We start from the raw sequence: 14,848 nt of genomic DNA, 5'->3' as shown, positions 1-14,848 counted from the left end.
TGTCAGGAGTATAAATCGCTTCTCACTTTCGCTCAGATTTTGCATCTCGACAAACTAGCTGAGCCCTTGCATCATCGGTCAAGGAACGTTTAAAGAGAATCACTGTTCTTTGTTTCTCTCTCACTTCCACTGCCTTGAACTTGGTGGCTCTCCCCAAAACATAGAGAATAGAGTCACAGGTCCAATCTATGTAGTTATCCAATCGTAATCGCGGCCGTCGACGTCATGTGATTTCGAAGGTTTTGTGCGGCATGGTGAAGTCGATGACTCCTTGTATGCGTGACGCGATAGAAGTTGAATCTCTCATCTGCTCGACGCGACAGAAGTCAATAATTCCTTGAGTGCGTGACACAACAGCAGTTGACAACTCTTCTGCCCGACGCGACACACAAGGAATGACGACTGCTCCATCCTACCACGACAACGCCATGCAGTCCAGTTACCCTGATCCAGCGCTGTCAGGAACACAAGGAATGGCGAGTAGTTGATGACTCCTTGTCTGCCTCGCGCAACAGAAGTTTATAAACTCCTTGTGTGCCTGGCGCAACAGAAGCTGACAACTCCTTATCTGCCTGGTGCAACAGAAGTTGATAACTCCTCGTCTGCCTAACGCGACACGCCAACCATTTGATCATGCCGAGGAGCATGGTTTTACGGTGACGTCTATGATCAGCGCTTTATAGAGTCGAAAACTGTGGCTGAGCAAAGCAGTGTATAAACAGACCTGGACAGGTCAAATGCAACATGTACAGTGCAAAAGGAAACCCCATGAATTTGAAGACGGCCAGGCTAGCTCACCCACCGCAATCGTTCTTCACGCACTTAATCCAGCCAGACCGCGTTAGCACAGCATCCGCCATCCTCAACGTCGACCCTTCCCACCACCTTCGCCTCAACCGCCATGCCGCCCGCACTCGTCGCATTCCTCTCCAGCTTCCAGATCTGGACAAAGCGCTCCTGCGTATCCGTAAGCGCGACGTACGAGTCGGCCCACGGCGCGGCGGCCAGCGCGTTGGCGGAGCCACCAGACGTGGTCGTGGGTTGGAGCAGGAGTTGCTGCGCGATGCGGCCGTCGCTGCTGAGTTCGTAGGCGGAGATGTAGCCGGTGCTGTTGGTCTCGCGTGCGCGAGAAGAGGCGTAGAGGAAGCAGCCGGATGGCGAGACGGCGACGTCGTCGGACCAGTAGAGCGACGTGTCGAGGCCTGAGTGGTGGATCAGTCTGCGGAAACCTTGTAAGTTGGGAGAGAGGGAAATCATACCGTCCGCAATCAACGGGAACGTCACGTTGTCAAAGACCGGCTTCCCACTCTTCGCATCAATGTGGTATTGCGCCAACTCGTTGCTCTCCTCGAGAACGACGTAGAGATATCCACCGAGCGGGTGAACGGCCGCGTGTCTGGGGTTAGCTCCAGTGCTCGGCGCATCCGTCTTCGACACCAGCTCCAGCAGGCCGGTGCCATTGTTGATCGCATGCGTCCACACAGCATTGCCGCTGTCGTCAGCACTGTACAAGTACTTGCCCGACGGGTGGAGCGCAAGACCGTGGACGCCGGACGAGCCAGACGTGTACGACACGTTTTGCGCGACAGCGGAGAGAGCACCGGTGCTACTCTCGACGGAAACGACGTTCGCACAGTCACCAAATGGGTCGGCATAGACGTTGTACGGTGGTGCGTTGCCGCCAATGATGTAGATGCCGCGGTCAGACTGGCAGTCGCCGGTGATGGGAACGGAGGCGCTGTGCTGCAGGCTGGGAGACGAGCCGTTGCTGTGAGAGACACTGTACGAGTGCCACGAGCCATCATCGGTGGCGTAGAGCGCTTTCTTGTCATGGGAGAGCGAGATCCATGGGTGAGGACCGGCGGCCGTGAGGTTGGAGGTGAGGGTCAGAGTTTCGGCGACATCGTCAAACTCGAGCGCGTAAAGGTATGAACCGCTGAAAGTGCCAGTGATGAGATGGTGTTTGGCGGCCGAGGCGAAGGCGGCGAGGCCAGGAACGAGAATCGCGTTGGATTTCATGGTGTTGAGTGTTTGGGTGCAATGTGGCGGCTCGCAGGTAAAACTCAAGGTCAGACCGGCCCAGTAGATATAGGCAGGAACCAAAGATCCGCGTCGACCGGCGACTAGACGAAAAGAGACCAACGACAAGAAAAAAAGAAGGCGAATAAATGGAGAAGAGCGCATAGACACCTACTGTACTTACATGTCATGTCCAAGCCCCAGCTTCAAACGCGACGCAAGCTCTTTACCCACCAGTAGTTAGCTATAGACGCCCCCTGGCCATGCATGACACCATCGCATCCTAGTGCCTTTGTGCGTCCTGCCTTGTCTTTCTTCCGCTGCATCGTGTTTAACCTCTGGCGGCACCTTCCAAACTCGCGTTCATCGTGCCCGCCGTCAAACTCTGATCGATGAATCGCACCGACGAGAGTACGGTATGCCGATCATGATACTTCATCTATACCAGCGCGCCTATGAGAGAGGTGCTGTTTGTACAGTACGTAGGTAAAGGGGGGTTACCAGGTCAATGCCAGTGGTCCCACCACGTTTCGGCGCGCTGCAGCACAGAGAGAATCCCTGCGGACGATCTGACGCGCGTGTTGTCCGCTTACGACGACTTTGGCGGTAAGGCGTCTACCTGCTTCTTGCAACAAATTCACGATAACCACTATCCGATGGCGTTTATAGAGCTATTTTTCAGTGGTCTGAGGAGCACGTGTTGGCCTGAAATTCAAAGAGACCCCATCACCAGGGCTGTCAGCGAGCGATGAGGAGACAATTAAGTCTGAAAAGACGGAAAAGGATTTTGGTGATGTTCCGGGCATTTTCTCTTCTAGGTCGGATCCTGGGGTAGGGCCGAGCATTGGCAAAGCTTGGTTGGCAACCTTGTCAGGGCGTCTTTTGACAACGCGTCGCCGTCCTCCTCTTCGCCATCCAATAATTGAAGCCCTAATGGTCCATGACCGCACGTGGCCCACTCCTCAGCCAGCCTCTTTGCCGTGTTTGACGCAGCTTTGCGTGTTGTGCTATTTCCTTGCCCCTTCATATATGATCGCTGGGGATGACGTGCTTTGATTGGTTTCAGCATTTTCCGGCTGTCGGCAAGCGGCCCGACGGTACGGCAGTTGCTAGCATCCGCTGCCGGGCTTGATGTTTCCTTGTGTCAGTTTGTAGTACAGAATTGTAATGGCAACTTGTGTGATGCAAAGAAAGTTGACTTCGGATGAAACATCACCTGCATGCTTGAGTGCTCGTTTGAAAGTGCCAGCAGCCAGGATCTTGTTCTGAGAATGCTCGAATATTTTCATCGACGGCAAAATTTGAGGTGCTCTAACATTCCGGAGAGCCACCATTTGTTGTTGGGGGTATCTATTCCAGGTCCTTTTGGTTCCTCCAGTGTGCTCCGTCCGTTATGGCCCTGCTGACTCTTTCTCATTCCTCCTTGGATTCATCAGAATCATTCGAGTCCGCAGATTCTCCAGCCTCTTTTGCTTCCGCTCCTGTCTTCTCTGCCTCTTCCCGCTCCCTCTGCGCCTTCTTTTCGGCATCAAACGTGCGCTTCGTGACCAATGCTTGTGCAATCTGCTCGCCAGGACCACCGGGTGTGAGCTGGTTCAAGTTGTTAACTGCATCCAAGGCCGCCGCACCGCCAGCATTCTTCTTGTTCTTCGCCACGCCCTCGCCCATCTTCAGATGCTCAAAGCCCCAGCCGGTGAGGTAGACCGCTTGCTTCATCTCGTCTTTCTTGTCGTGCGGCATATCCTCGTACGTGATCTTGATGCCGACACCTCCTAGAAGCGCCGAGAGCTTCGTCTTGGCCTGGGAAACATCTTGGACGGTGTTGAGACTAGCAGTGCGGCGGTTCTCGTCCAAGATCGGCGTCCACAGTTGCAGCATCCACTCGTGGATGCGAGCCTCGCCGTTCTCCGGGTCGTCCTGGTAGACAGCGCCGACGTAAGCCTCGAAGATGTCGGCCTCGATCTTCTGCCACGTCTTGCGAGACTGCTCGAGTCCGGGGGTTGCATGGACCAGCTTGGCTGGGAAGCCGTAACGCTTGGAGTACTCGCGCAGCGTATTATTGCAGACGAGCGTCTCGCGCATGCTTGACTTTTGGCCTGCGGAGTAAAAGTCGAAATCTTTGGCGATGACCTTGGTGGCAGTGAACTGCAGGACCGAGTCGCCGAACCATTCCAGTCCCTCGTAACAGCGCGAGTGCCAGTCTGATTGACCGTCGACTGCGGAAGAGTGCACAAAGGGCAACTTGCACAGCTCAGGGTTCTTGATCTCGGGAAGTGGAGGTAATGGCTTGTTGGACTTTTTTGGCTTTTGGCCGCTGCTCCTGTGCTTGTCGGAATCATTTGCGCCGTGAGGAAACCGTGACTTGCCGAGTGGCTCTTGGTTTGCTGATGATTTGGAGCGATGCGAAAAGTCGTTCCTTCGGTGAGAGTTGTTGCCGTTGTGTCCGCCAGCTCTGGAATCAACGCCATAGCCTCGACCATCAGTGACCTTGTGCTTCTTCGCATGGCCGGCGTTGTGGTCGCCTCCATCGGTGCCATTGAATGGCCGCTTCATTTGAGATGAAGTCATGGTGGTTGGCGTCCAAATTCCAAAATCCTGGTATTCTGGCGTGACCAATGGCTGAGGCTTGATCACCAACAGAGGAGCAGCAAAGCATTCAACTCCCGAGATCCACAAAGACCAGCTCGTTTCTCGTCCGGTCAAGAAGAAGGCGATGTTGTAAGGGAAGATCAAATCAAGCGCGTTCCATTTTGAGCTCCAGCGGGCCGGATGAGTCGCTGCACGCTTTACCTTTTATGGAATGGCTCCCGCGGAGAGGCGGTGACACGGGGCAGAAAGTCTCCGGACAACCGCCGCTGCTGTCAATCAATCCACCGCAAGCTGTAGACGACGCGGTCGACCGTCCTCCAGCCCGCCCTCCACCATGTCCGTCCCACGCAATCGCATTGTCGACCTAATGAGGGTACAGCTCCTATTACCTCTCCAGCACCATTGGCATTTCCCCGCTCGATCCACCGCCCCGCCGCTGCCATCTCGCAACATCACGATCCAAATGCTATCGCGTAGCGTGCTAACCTACCCGAGCAGGCGCAATGCAAAGTCTTCAACAACGTCTTCAACCCCGAGGGCGTGCGTATGGGAACGAGCGTCCTCCGTCAACGATTGATCGGTCCGTCCGTCGCAGCATACTACCCGCGCAAGGTCGGCACGTATCAAGATTTCAAGAAGCTCTACGCTGAGTGGGAGAGCATTGATATTGATGAGTTTGAGAGGGAGGAGCATGTTGCTGGGTACGTCATCACCGCCATTGTTTGGAACCTGGGAATATGGGGAGAGTGCATGGAGCGGAATATTGGGATATGGCGGAAGTTGGACATTGGCTAACAGACGCTGTACAGACGCAAAGCCCGAGGCAAAGGTGCACCGAAGAAGAAGCGTACGGCGCCGGACTTCAAGAAGGGTGGCAAGAAGAAATAGAGAAATTGAAAGATGCAGGATGGCGAGATGTGAGAGTTATACCAAGGACAATTGGAAGAGCATATGCGCTGGCGTTGATATGGATATGGGAAAAATTACCGGAAGCTTTCTGTGTCAAAGGAATTTACGGTTACATCACAGTGTACTGTCCATTCCCATCAGACCTTGATGTTTGCAGGAACGATGCGTGCCCCAGATTGCCCAAAACAACCAGACTCCATTTGCCCTATCCTACCAGAAATGCCAATCAAAGCTATGCAAAGCGAGCGACCTACTGGGCCTTCTCCGCGGGCGTCTCCGCCACCTTCTTACCTTTTTGCATCTCCGTTCCAGGAGGCATCTTCAAAGATCCAAAGACCAGACCGCAAACGCCGACTACTCCCGCGCCGCCGACCGCGTAGGCAAATTCGCGACCAGCCCACCAGTACAAGCTGCAGAAGATAAGGGGTCCGAGAGAGCGGCCAATTTGTCCTATGCTGAGTTAGTGTCTATCAAAGAGACATAATGGGATGGAGTATTGCTTACCCCAGCTTCGGTGGCTTCCCAGACGCCCACCGCGCTCATCATCAGCAGCCTCAAAACTGCTCAAACTGTTCAAGCCCGTCACCACTGTTGCGCTCGTAACCGCCAAGCAAGTTGCCGCCGCATACAAGCCGCCTTGCGTCGTAATCCTGCCGAGGAGCAAGAATCCCACAGCGCATGCTACCACGCCCGTCTGCACAACACGCAGTGGGTGAAGCCTGCGAGTGACACTGCCCTGAAGGATCGAAGCCACGAGACCAATGAACCCCAAAAGGCGACCAGACTGCTTTTGATCGTAGGAGAACAGATCATACGTCATGAACGGAAGCGAAAATTCCATGCCCGAGAAAAACAAGATGAAGATGAAGTGGGTAAAGTTCAGCAGCGTGTGCGAGTTGGTCCTAACGCGGCGCTGGACAGTCTTGTCCGCCTTGTCCTTGTTCGCGCCGCCGTTGGCAGACGACCCCTGCTCGGCCGGCGCGGGAAGCGTTTCCGGCAGCGATGCCCACAGGTACACGGTTTCGGTGACGATGAGGAACAGCGAGAATCCGGCGGCCGTGGCAAATGGATTTGCGGCGACGGTCGTAATGCTGGAGAGCCAGGCACCGAGCGCGGGACCAAACGTGAATGCGATACTGAAGCAGGCGCCGACCAGCGCCATGGTTGCGCCGCGCTGACTGTGGTCGCTAATATCCGTCGCAATGGCTGTTGCGAGCTGAACGTTACCCTCGCTCAGCCCACCAACGACGCGCGACGCCAAAAACGTGCGGAAATCGGTGGCTGCAACCCACAGCGCAACACTGAGAATGTTGCCCATCATGCTCCACAGCAGCGCTGTACGCCGGCCGTACTTGTCCGACAGCTTGCCGATGATTGGGGATGCAATGGCTTGCAAGAACGAGAACAGCGAGCCGAGCGCTCCGCCCAGCAGCACAATATCATAGCGGTCATTGATGGTTTTGGCAAAAGCGTTCTTGTATGCGTTTAGTCCGGCGAGGATGCGGTTCAGGACGGTGTTGGAGGACGAGTACGTGGTTTCGTGGTCGCGGTAGAATTCGAGGAGTTTGGGGAACAAAGGGAGAATAAAAGTAAAGGAGATCTGTAGGACGGTGTGTCAATTCCTTGGATCCGAAGCAGCAGAGTGGACATGTCTTACCAGGTCTAATAAGAGAGATATGAAGAGAACGCGGAGGACTTTCTTGCGCAGTTCCGGGGTAACGGGTAGTGACGCCATTGTTTTGGCTGTGTAGGACGAGAAGTGTGCGCAGCACCAAAGGAAGAACGAACAACGAGGACCAGAAGTAAGGAGGAATCAGAGAGCGACAGAAGGGGAAGAAGATGAGCTGAAGTGAGAAGGAGGAGGACAAACAACGTGTCGTGTCGAAAGAGCTGTCGAAGCGAGCCCCAAGATGACCGACCATGTGTGATCAGCTTGGCCCATGTTTCGAGCCGCCGCCATTGGCCGACCATCCAAAGAAATCCATGTTGCACATCCCGTTACCTCCGGCCCGAGGCTCTCCATTGCGGACTTCCGAGAGGGGTTGTCCTGGAAATATTATCCCAACCTCTTCCTTTGCACTTTGCAATGAAGGAAACCCATTTTCGCCATGGCCTCCAAGTCTGCGGCGAGGAGCAAGGCCATGCGCGCCATCCAACAGGGCCTGTTTGATCGGTGCGGCGAATGCCAACTCCTTTGTTTGCAACAGCGCTAATATTATGACCAACAGCTACGATTTGATCGCTGCGCAGCGCCCGAAGGACCATGTGGTTCGTGTATCCCGACAAGCCTTACCACGACGGGCGGAATCAGCAGCGGGGATCCGCTAATCTTGGCTTCCGCTGACAGGACTTTGACCGTGTTGTCATGTCCAAATTGAGGCTGGTCGACGCCGCCTTGGACGGCTTTTCCCAGTACGAGTTTACCGTGTCAGAGGACTTTTCCAATCTCAATGATGTCATGCACGGTGGGGCCTATGGTGTTGTGTTTGGTCTGGTTCTGCTCCACCAGGACTGCGGGCACGAGCTGACTACTATTTCCAGATATGGCAACCACTTCGGCGTTGAATCCCCTTGCTAGACCTGGTTTTTACTTGTAGGTTCACCATGTTTCCTGGTGATTGGCCGCGGGCGATCTTTGCAGCGAAACCGTCTGTCTATCACGTCCGACGACTCACAACTTCTAGCTTCTTGGGCGGTGTTACCCGCACTCTCAACATCTCATACCTCCGAGGCGTTCCAATTGGCACCAAAGTCTTGCTCTCGTCGAAGGTCGTCCAGATTGGCAAGAAGATGGCCATGATCAAAGGCGAGATGACTTCTCTGGACGGAAAGATGGTCTATGCGACGGCCGAGCACCACAAAGTCAACGCGCAGCCGAATTCGGAGCATCTGAAGTTCAGAGTACCTTGGGATGACGAAGTTGAAGCCGACATGAAAAGGGAAGGAGTTGAAAAGAAGGCAAAAGTAGCGAAGCTGTGATGCTCAAAGACTGAGAGCTCTGATTCTCATGGCTTGCTGGGGTTTTCGCACGACTTGACTGTCCAAAAACTCTCTCCGGCGTCCATCGTGGGCACACACAAACAATCTTGGCACTCCAGCCAGTCTAAGTCTAAGCAACATGCCACACCATATTCCTGCATCCGCCACATAGAGCAAACCCTGATGCTCTCGATGAAGAAACCAATGCTACAGTACCGGACAGGGAAATGCCGAAGACTGACCAAAGTAAGCCACAAAAGAGTATCAAAATCAGACTAAGAAGAGCAAAGTATCAATGCTGTCGAGAAGGGGGCCTGCAGCTGTCCTATTGGCGACTTGGCTTTGCGGGCCAACATCAATGTAAGCTGAGGCTGTGTGATACTGCGGACCAGAGGCTTAGCCAGTGGTCTCTCACGTGGAATCTACTTTTCTATCGTGCGCTGTCCGTGGACCCACCAACAGAACTTCACCAACAATACTGGCCGAGCGTCTTGAAACGTCTGCTTTCCCCTCAAGATTGTGGTTCAAGCTCCAGGCTAGCGAGTCACTATGACGCCTTCAACTTTCAGCCGCGGGGTTGCATCCATCGCTGCCTGAGTGCGCATGGCTCGAATCTTCCAGGTGCTCTTTTGAGCGTGGGACATCTTACAAGCACTGGGGAACATCTGCGTAAAGTCTCAGCAAAGCCGTATAGGAAATTATCGACACCTCGACCTTTCAGGGCGACGCACTCAGCTATGTTATCGAGCGCTTAGAATCAAAAAGCATCTGTGGTTTTGAGTATTGGCCTTCTGGGACTGGCACGAGCGTCAGCAAACAACAAGATGGCTGTGGCGATGATCACGCCCTCCAAACTACGGATTGGTCAAGCTTAGCCTGGAATCCCAAGTCGTGAGGTTGTCTGCTGCAAACAGGAACAGCTGGCTACCCTTTCGGGCGCTAGTGTCAGCCAACGATCTGTAAGTGTCTACTGCGACTCCTACTTTTTCAGCGCCAAGCTTTTTGGCGCGAGGCTTCGCACTGCGCACAACCCTTGAATTTGCACTATGCCTCCTTATCACCACGGATTTTTGTTCGGGCTGGCTGCCACACTTGGAGATGTCTTTCACAAATAAGACTCTGTCCCTCGGGGACTTGTTTACGTCTAAACGACAAATTCGACTTCTACCTCACAATGGAGGAGGTCGTCTCTTCAAAACACGGCGACACGCAGACGAAAGAAGTAACGGAAATCATTCAAGACGCAACTCCGTTCAGTGACGATGAATCGCAAATGAGATGGATGAATGGCAAGTCACTTGGATGGACGCCAGCATTCCTAAAGCGGAACAGCTTCTCCGGCTTCATTGTCTGTTACCTTTACCTCTTACTCGGGCTGGCCATTTTAGCCACTATGGATGCCAGAAAGAATGGAATCGCCACTGCCAAAGCTACAGATCATTATCTGTGGACATATGGCCCCACCGCTGGTTCGTATAAGCTTCCAATGTCACTGCAAGGGTGCTAACAGTTTGACAGTGCTCGCCATCGTCGCAGCATATTGGGGCCAAGTTGAACACAGGACGAAGCAGGCAATGCCCTGGGTGCTACTGAAGAAGAAGGTAACGACTGCCTCCGACACTCTGTTGCTCGACTATGTCACCTTGTCGCAGACCGAGGCATTCGTCAAGTCTCTTCGTCAGGCACATTGGCCGGTTGTGGTTGCAATCGTCGGCTCCTTACTGATCAAGCTACTCACCGTCGCATCCACTGGTCTTTTGGTTCTACAAACCGCCGAGTTTCACAATCCAGATTGCAATCTCTTCTCCTCTGACGAGTTTGTCATGAATTTTCAGTCCTCGGAGATTGGGAGTTCCATAGTCTTAGCGACGCTCGCACTAAACAATGGAACTATGGACTACCCGCCAGGCACTACTGCGGACATGGCATTTCAAACCCTGAAGGTGCCTGAATTTTATTTGGGTCAGTTCCTACCAACTACACGCAAAGCCGGCAATAACTCATGATTTTACAGATTCCGAAAACTTCCAAGCCGAGGCCATCGTTCGCGCTTTCCAGGGAGAATTCGACTGCGAGATAGCAACGCTAAGGTCTTACGACAGTAACTCCAACGGCTACTGGACAAATCAACAACTCGATATTGACTCGCCTTCCTGTCAGGTTACGGACATAACCTATAGCCAGAAGTGTAGCACCGTCGATCCTACAACAAACGAGTGTGACTTTGGCGACGCTATCCAAATCAACTGTAACACTACCACCGGCAATCCGGACCCCAAACGACTCGTTGTTCTGGCCGGTCGTGCCCAGAAGGGCTATCAAAATCCGGGAGTTGAAAACACTCCCATAGGCCCAATTCTCTTGGATCACACTGCGGCACTTGTCTGCTATCCAAAGTATAGCATCAAGAATGTGCGTGCCAAGTTTGATTCGGCTGGGAACTTACTTGAAAACACATTTATCGACTTGGACCACACGACTCCTGAATACACCGGTTGGGACCTTCTGGAGGGCCTGCAGGCATCTACCGCAGCGGCAGGCCTGGTCCTGGATACCCCTTTCTATTACCGCTCGGGAGTTCGAGAGCTGTCGCGGATGTGGCCATTCATCGACCTATTTGCAAACAGTACTCACACCGCGAGCGAGCTCCAAAATCCAGACACTTTGAAAAAGGCCACAACCAGTCTTTTCAGCATGGTGACTGCTCAAATGGCGAAGCACGAGCTCATGTATCCAGCCGAAGAGTCCAAAGAAGGAACTTGTTATTCTACGGAGCAACGTCTGCGCGTTAGAGGACTCTCGTTGTATCTCATGGCAGCATTGCTTGTCTTGAAAATCGCTGTGGCACTTGTAATGTTTCAAATCGCACCCCGTAACTTCGCACCTCGGGATCCAGCGACAATTGGAGATTTGGCTCTCATTCTTGCCAACAGCCCTTCGCTCTTGGACAGATTACGCCACCAAGGTTCATCAGATGTCGACGACATACGAGCACACTTAATGGGAATCAAGTGCCAAAGCAAAATCGAGGACGTCGGAGACAGTCACCGCTTTTTGGTCGAGATCTTTACGGAAAGCCGTCATGTGGAGAAAGCGACCGAGAAGGAAAATGCGACAATCAAGTGGTGGCGTCCACTTTCAATCAATCCCTTCTTCAAGATCTTGGTCGCACTTTCACTCATCATGGTGGCCGTCGTCCTGGAAATACTCTATTGGAGATCCGAAAAGAGCAACGGCCTGGCCCAAGTTGATGCACAAGGGTATATCCGCTTCGTCTGGGTCTACATTCCAGCAATCGTCATGTTGACTGTCCAAACCTTGATTGGAACAGTTGCCTTTAGCACTGTCTTCATTTTCCCTTTTCATGTCCTGCGCACCAAATACTCGAGTACGCGCGACGACATCCTCAGGGAATATGTGTCAATGACGGCTTTCCAATCTTTGTTGAAATCTGCAATGAACAGGCACTTTCCCGTGATTCTGATGGCAGTCACCATGCTTCTGGCTCCTCTGCTGACGATTGTTGTTAGCGGTCTTTACACTGCACAGGGTGTGGAGTTACATCAACTTGTCACACTTTCCACGGTCAATCAGTTTAATTCGTCCTACCAAGCAGATGACTTGGGCTTTGGCGCAAACTACGATGCCTTCAAACAAGCGTCGATGAACATTGGACTCCTTACAACCCAAAACTTTTCTTACCCGGCCTGGACCTACGACGAATTGGCTTTCCCTGAGGTCAAATTCGAGGATGCATCCATTCAAGATGAACTTTCAAGCTTTTCAGCAAACAATAAAAGCAAGCTGTACACGAGACTACCGGCTATTCGCGGTGACCTCAACTGCTCGCTTACCCCTGGAGCGCCGAAAAACATCTCAGATTGGCTCTACGGAACCTACGACTTTCAAGAATACACCAAGCTTCGTTGTGACAAGGGAAGTGAATGGCTGATGCCAGGGTCCAATGCTTTTGGTTACTTCGACATCAACATGGGCCCCAGGGGAAGCGATTTTGGCAACAAAATCTGTGGAGCGTACGGGACCGACGACTCAAACTGGCGCGCCTTTACCTGCGGCTTCTCAATCCAACAGTTTTCCACTTCGGTCACGCTTTCTGCCACATCCCTTGCCATTCTTGACGCCAGCATCGACACAAGCATCCCGCCACAAGTCTTCTCCAACCAGACATTCTCGGCAAGCTTCATGTACGCCTTTCCTACTGGAATGATGTCCTCGGCTTTTGGCTCCGGCAGCTTCTTGTTCGACTCGACCGGTCCCAGCGTCTCCAACTCTAGCATGTACGACCCCGCCTTCCAGGCCGCCATTTACCAGCTTGGAACCACCAAAGATCCCAACTCCTTCCCCATGCAGGACTACATGGACGACACGGGCTTCGAAAAGATGACTGCCAGCCTGACGCGCGTCTACCGTATCTTGGTCGCCCAGACAGCGAACCTGGCTATCCGCGTGCCATTCGACGCCAGCGCGCCGCACTCCCCTGCCGCCTCATCTACCGCGACTCTGACGGTTCTGCACGTTTCCCGTCTCATGCAAAGCGCCGTATCGACGCACATTCTGGGCGTCCTGCTTGTCGTGCTTGCTCTCTGCGTTGGCCTCAGTCTCTGGGTCATGGACACACGCCGCGTGCTGCCCAAGAACCCGGCATCCATTGCCGCTGGCGCGAGTCTGTTGGCGGGAAATAGCGAAATGTTGAGTGCGGAGGGTCTGAAGGGCGAAGCGCAGTGGTGGGATCCAAGAGAATTGCAGAACAGAGGTGTCTGGCAGGGTTACGTGTTTTCGCTGGGCTGGTGGGGCGCCGGCGAACAGGGGCCACATGGAGAGAAGAAGAGGTTTGGCATTGATGTTGGGAGGGCGGATCGATAGACATTTTCTCGTTCGTTTTCTGTTTCCTGCAGCGTTGTGTTGTAGACACTTAGACTCTAATAGAAATACCAATCTGCACCATCAATAAATAATGAACAGAACGACCACGATTCAACCCTACTCATCCACAGTCTCTTCCAACTCCTCCCCTTACTTTGTATGCCAAATCATTTCCAAAAAGTCAACCAACGCGACCAATGCTCACAGTCGGCTTCCACTTGACGATCGCCCAACAAAAAAGCAGTCATCAACTCCCATCGCATCTTCTCTTGAGCAAGGGAGTTGCAAGCCGCAAACGCTGAGAAGCGGTCGGAATTCATCTAAATACTCGCGCACACATGGAGCATTCGGACCACGTGCGTCTGGATTTTGCTCGTAAATAGTCACGAGCGCGGATTTCTCTGGCACGTGTCTTAATCTGTTCATACATGTGAGCTACATTTGACTGTTGCCTACGGCTTTCAGGCAGGGACAACCAAAAAAGGAAAGGCTCATGTCAGCAGACAATAGACACCTCAGGTCTCTTCATGGAAACACCCTTTTTATCAAACCATGTGTACATACATCTACCGAACATCATGTCACCTTTTTACAACAACGCCGTTTCCTGCCACCGTGTGCTACCGCCGGTCATCAACACCTCCCCCTCCCCTCTCAAGCGACTGAATGAAGGAGACAGAGAAGAAATTAGAAGATTATGTAGAGTAAGTAGTAGTCTGGTATTTGAACAGGTATGATCCGATCCGATTCGATCTGCTTCGGAGCCCTTGTCCGTCCGTTTCCTGCCCTGCCCTTTGCCGTCCGTCAAAGCCAACCAAATCCATATCCATGTCCATGTCCATATCCATAATCATTTCCGTATCCGTGTCCATTTGCCGACTGCCATGCTGTACGTGCTCATCGTATTGTATGCAAGGCAGCAAGCAAGTGCAATTGATGAAGTATCCCAAAACGCCGTATTAGTTGCCTGCTGCGCCAAAACACCGAACCGCTCTGCTGCTGCTGCGCACTCCCACTCATGCTCCGACCTACATTACACAGCACTTGTCCTTGCCTTCGCCGACCTCACCCGCCTGCGCTCCCGTCCCATGGCCATCAGGAATGCGGTCGATCAAGCGGCCACCCGGCCCCGTCCCAGCGCCAGTCGTCTGCCGTCGACCGCGCCCTCGCGCCGCCATTGCCGCGCCGCGTCCTCTGGCAGACCCGCGACCCTCACCGCCGATGTAATAGCTCTGAGACGTCGAGGCGTACGCCGACTGCCCGCGACCGTGACGTGCAGCTGCGGGGTTGTTGGGCGGATTAGGCAAGCCTGAGGCGGGATTGTAGACGGGCGAATTTTGCGCCTGTTCGTAGGTGGGAGGCGGTGCTTCATCACCGTCGTCGGCGGGGCGGTGCGTGGTTTGGGCTTGTTGCGGGCCGCTGCGGCGCGGAGGGATCAGTGGGCGGATGTCGTTATTCCGGATTGTGT

At 53.5% G+C, this 14,848-nt stretch overlaps 7 protein-coding genes across 7 annotated transcripts; 4 read left to right on the top strand and 3 right to left on the bottom strand.

Moving 5' to 3' along the window:
* Positions 1-822: 822 nt before the first annotated feature.
* On the bottom strand, positions 823-2,019 carry BKA78DRAFT_348692 (uncharacterized protein; the record flags this gene model as incomplete). Its single annotated transcript, XM_066890678.1, has 2 exons — positions 823-1,202; positions 1,260-2,019. 2 exons carry the CDS (start codon positions 2,017-2,019, stop codon positions 823-825), a joined length of 1,140 nt encoding a protein of 379 aa, XP_066749324.1.
* A 1,239-nt stretch (positions 2,020-3,258) lies between these two features.
* Positions 3,259-4,761, bottom strand: BKA78DRAFT_11467 (ribonuclease III domain-containing protein). The gene has a single exon (XM_066882328.1). It carries the CDS (start codon positions 4,585-4,587, stop codon positions 3,433-3,435), a length of 1,155 nt encoding a protein of 384 aa, XP_066749323.1. The 5' UTR covers positions 4,588-4,761; the 3' UTR covers positions 3,259-3,432.
* Positions 4,762-4,942: 181 nt separating this feature from the next.
* BKA78DRAFT_291299 (mitochondrial 37S ribosomal protein mS33) lies at positions 4,943-5,496 on the top strand (the record flags this gene model as incomplete). The annotated part of the gene is made up of 3 exons (XM_066885870.1): positions 4,943-4,981; positions 5,107-5,309; positions 5,418-5,496. The coding sequence occupies 3 exons, from the start codon at positions 4,943-4,945 to the stop codon at positions 5,494-5,496; spliced, it is 321 nt and encodes a 106-aa protein (XP_066749322.1).
* A 220-nt stretch (positions 5,497-5,716) lies between these two features.
* BKA78DRAFT_11425 (major facilitator superfamily domain-containing protein) lies at positions 5,717-7,344 on the bottom strand. Its single transcript, XM_066882319.1, has 3 exons — positions 7,175-7,344; positions 6,022-7,117; positions 5,717-5,967 (listed from the first exon to the last, which is right to left on the bottom strand). The coding sequence occupies exons 1-3, from the start codon at positions 7,250-7,252 to the stop codon at positions 5,768-5,770; spliced, it is 1,374 nt and encodes a 457-aa protein (XP_066749321.1). The 5' UTR covers positions 7,253-7,344; the 3' UTR covers positions 5,717-5,767.
* Positions 7,345-7,625: 281 nt separating this feature from the next.
* Positions 7,626-8,496, top strand: BKA78DRAFT_348688 (HotDog domain-containing protein; the record flags this gene model as incomplete). The annotated part of the gene is made up of 5 exons (XM_066890677.1): positions 7,626-7,690; positions 7,746-7,785; positions 7,865-8,006; positions 8,059-8,110; positions 8,202-8,496. 5 exons carry the CDS (start codon positions 7,626-7,628, stop codon positions 8,494-8,496), a joined length of 594 nt encoding a protein of 197 aa, XP_066749320.1.
* A 114-nt stretch (positions 8,497-8,610) lies between these two features.
* BKA78DRAFT_11437 (uncharacterized protein) lies at positions 8,611-9,461 on the top strand. Its single transcript, XM_066882321.1, has one exon. It carries the CDS (start codon positions 8,724-8,726, stop codon positions 9,249-9,251), a length of 528 nt encoding a protein of 175 aa, XP_066749319.1. The 5' UTR covers positions 8,611-8,723; the 3' UTR covers positions 9,252-9,461.
* A 209-nt stretch (positions 9,462-9,670) lies between these two features.
* Positions 9,671-13,741, top strand: BKA78DRAFT_339913 (uncharacterized protein; the record flags this gene model as incomplete). The annotated part of the gene is made up of 3 exons (XM_066890297.1): positions 9,671-9,965; positions 10,015-10,458; positions 10,511-13,741. The coding sequence occupies 3 exons, from the start codon at positions 9,671-9,673 to the stop codon at positions 13,378-13,380; spliced, it is 3,609 nt and encodes a 1,202-aa protein (XP_066749318.1). The 3' UTR covers positions 13,381-13,741.
* Between the last annotated feature and the right edge of the window lie 1,107 nt (positions 13,742-14,848).

The sequence above is a fragment of the Phyllosticta capitalensis genome (genome assembly GCF_038381095.1).
Source record: "Phyllosticta capitalensis strain CBS 128856 chromosome Unknown BKA78scaffold_1, whole genome shotgun sequence".
In the NCBI taxonomy this organism is placed as follows: domain Eukaryota; kingdom Fungi; phylum Ascomycota; class Dothideomycetes; order Botryosphaeriales; family Phyllostictaceae; genus Phyllosticta; species Phyllosticta capitalensis.
Note: the sequence above shows the minus strand (reverse complement) of the source record. Positions and strands in the feature narration are given on the sequence as shown.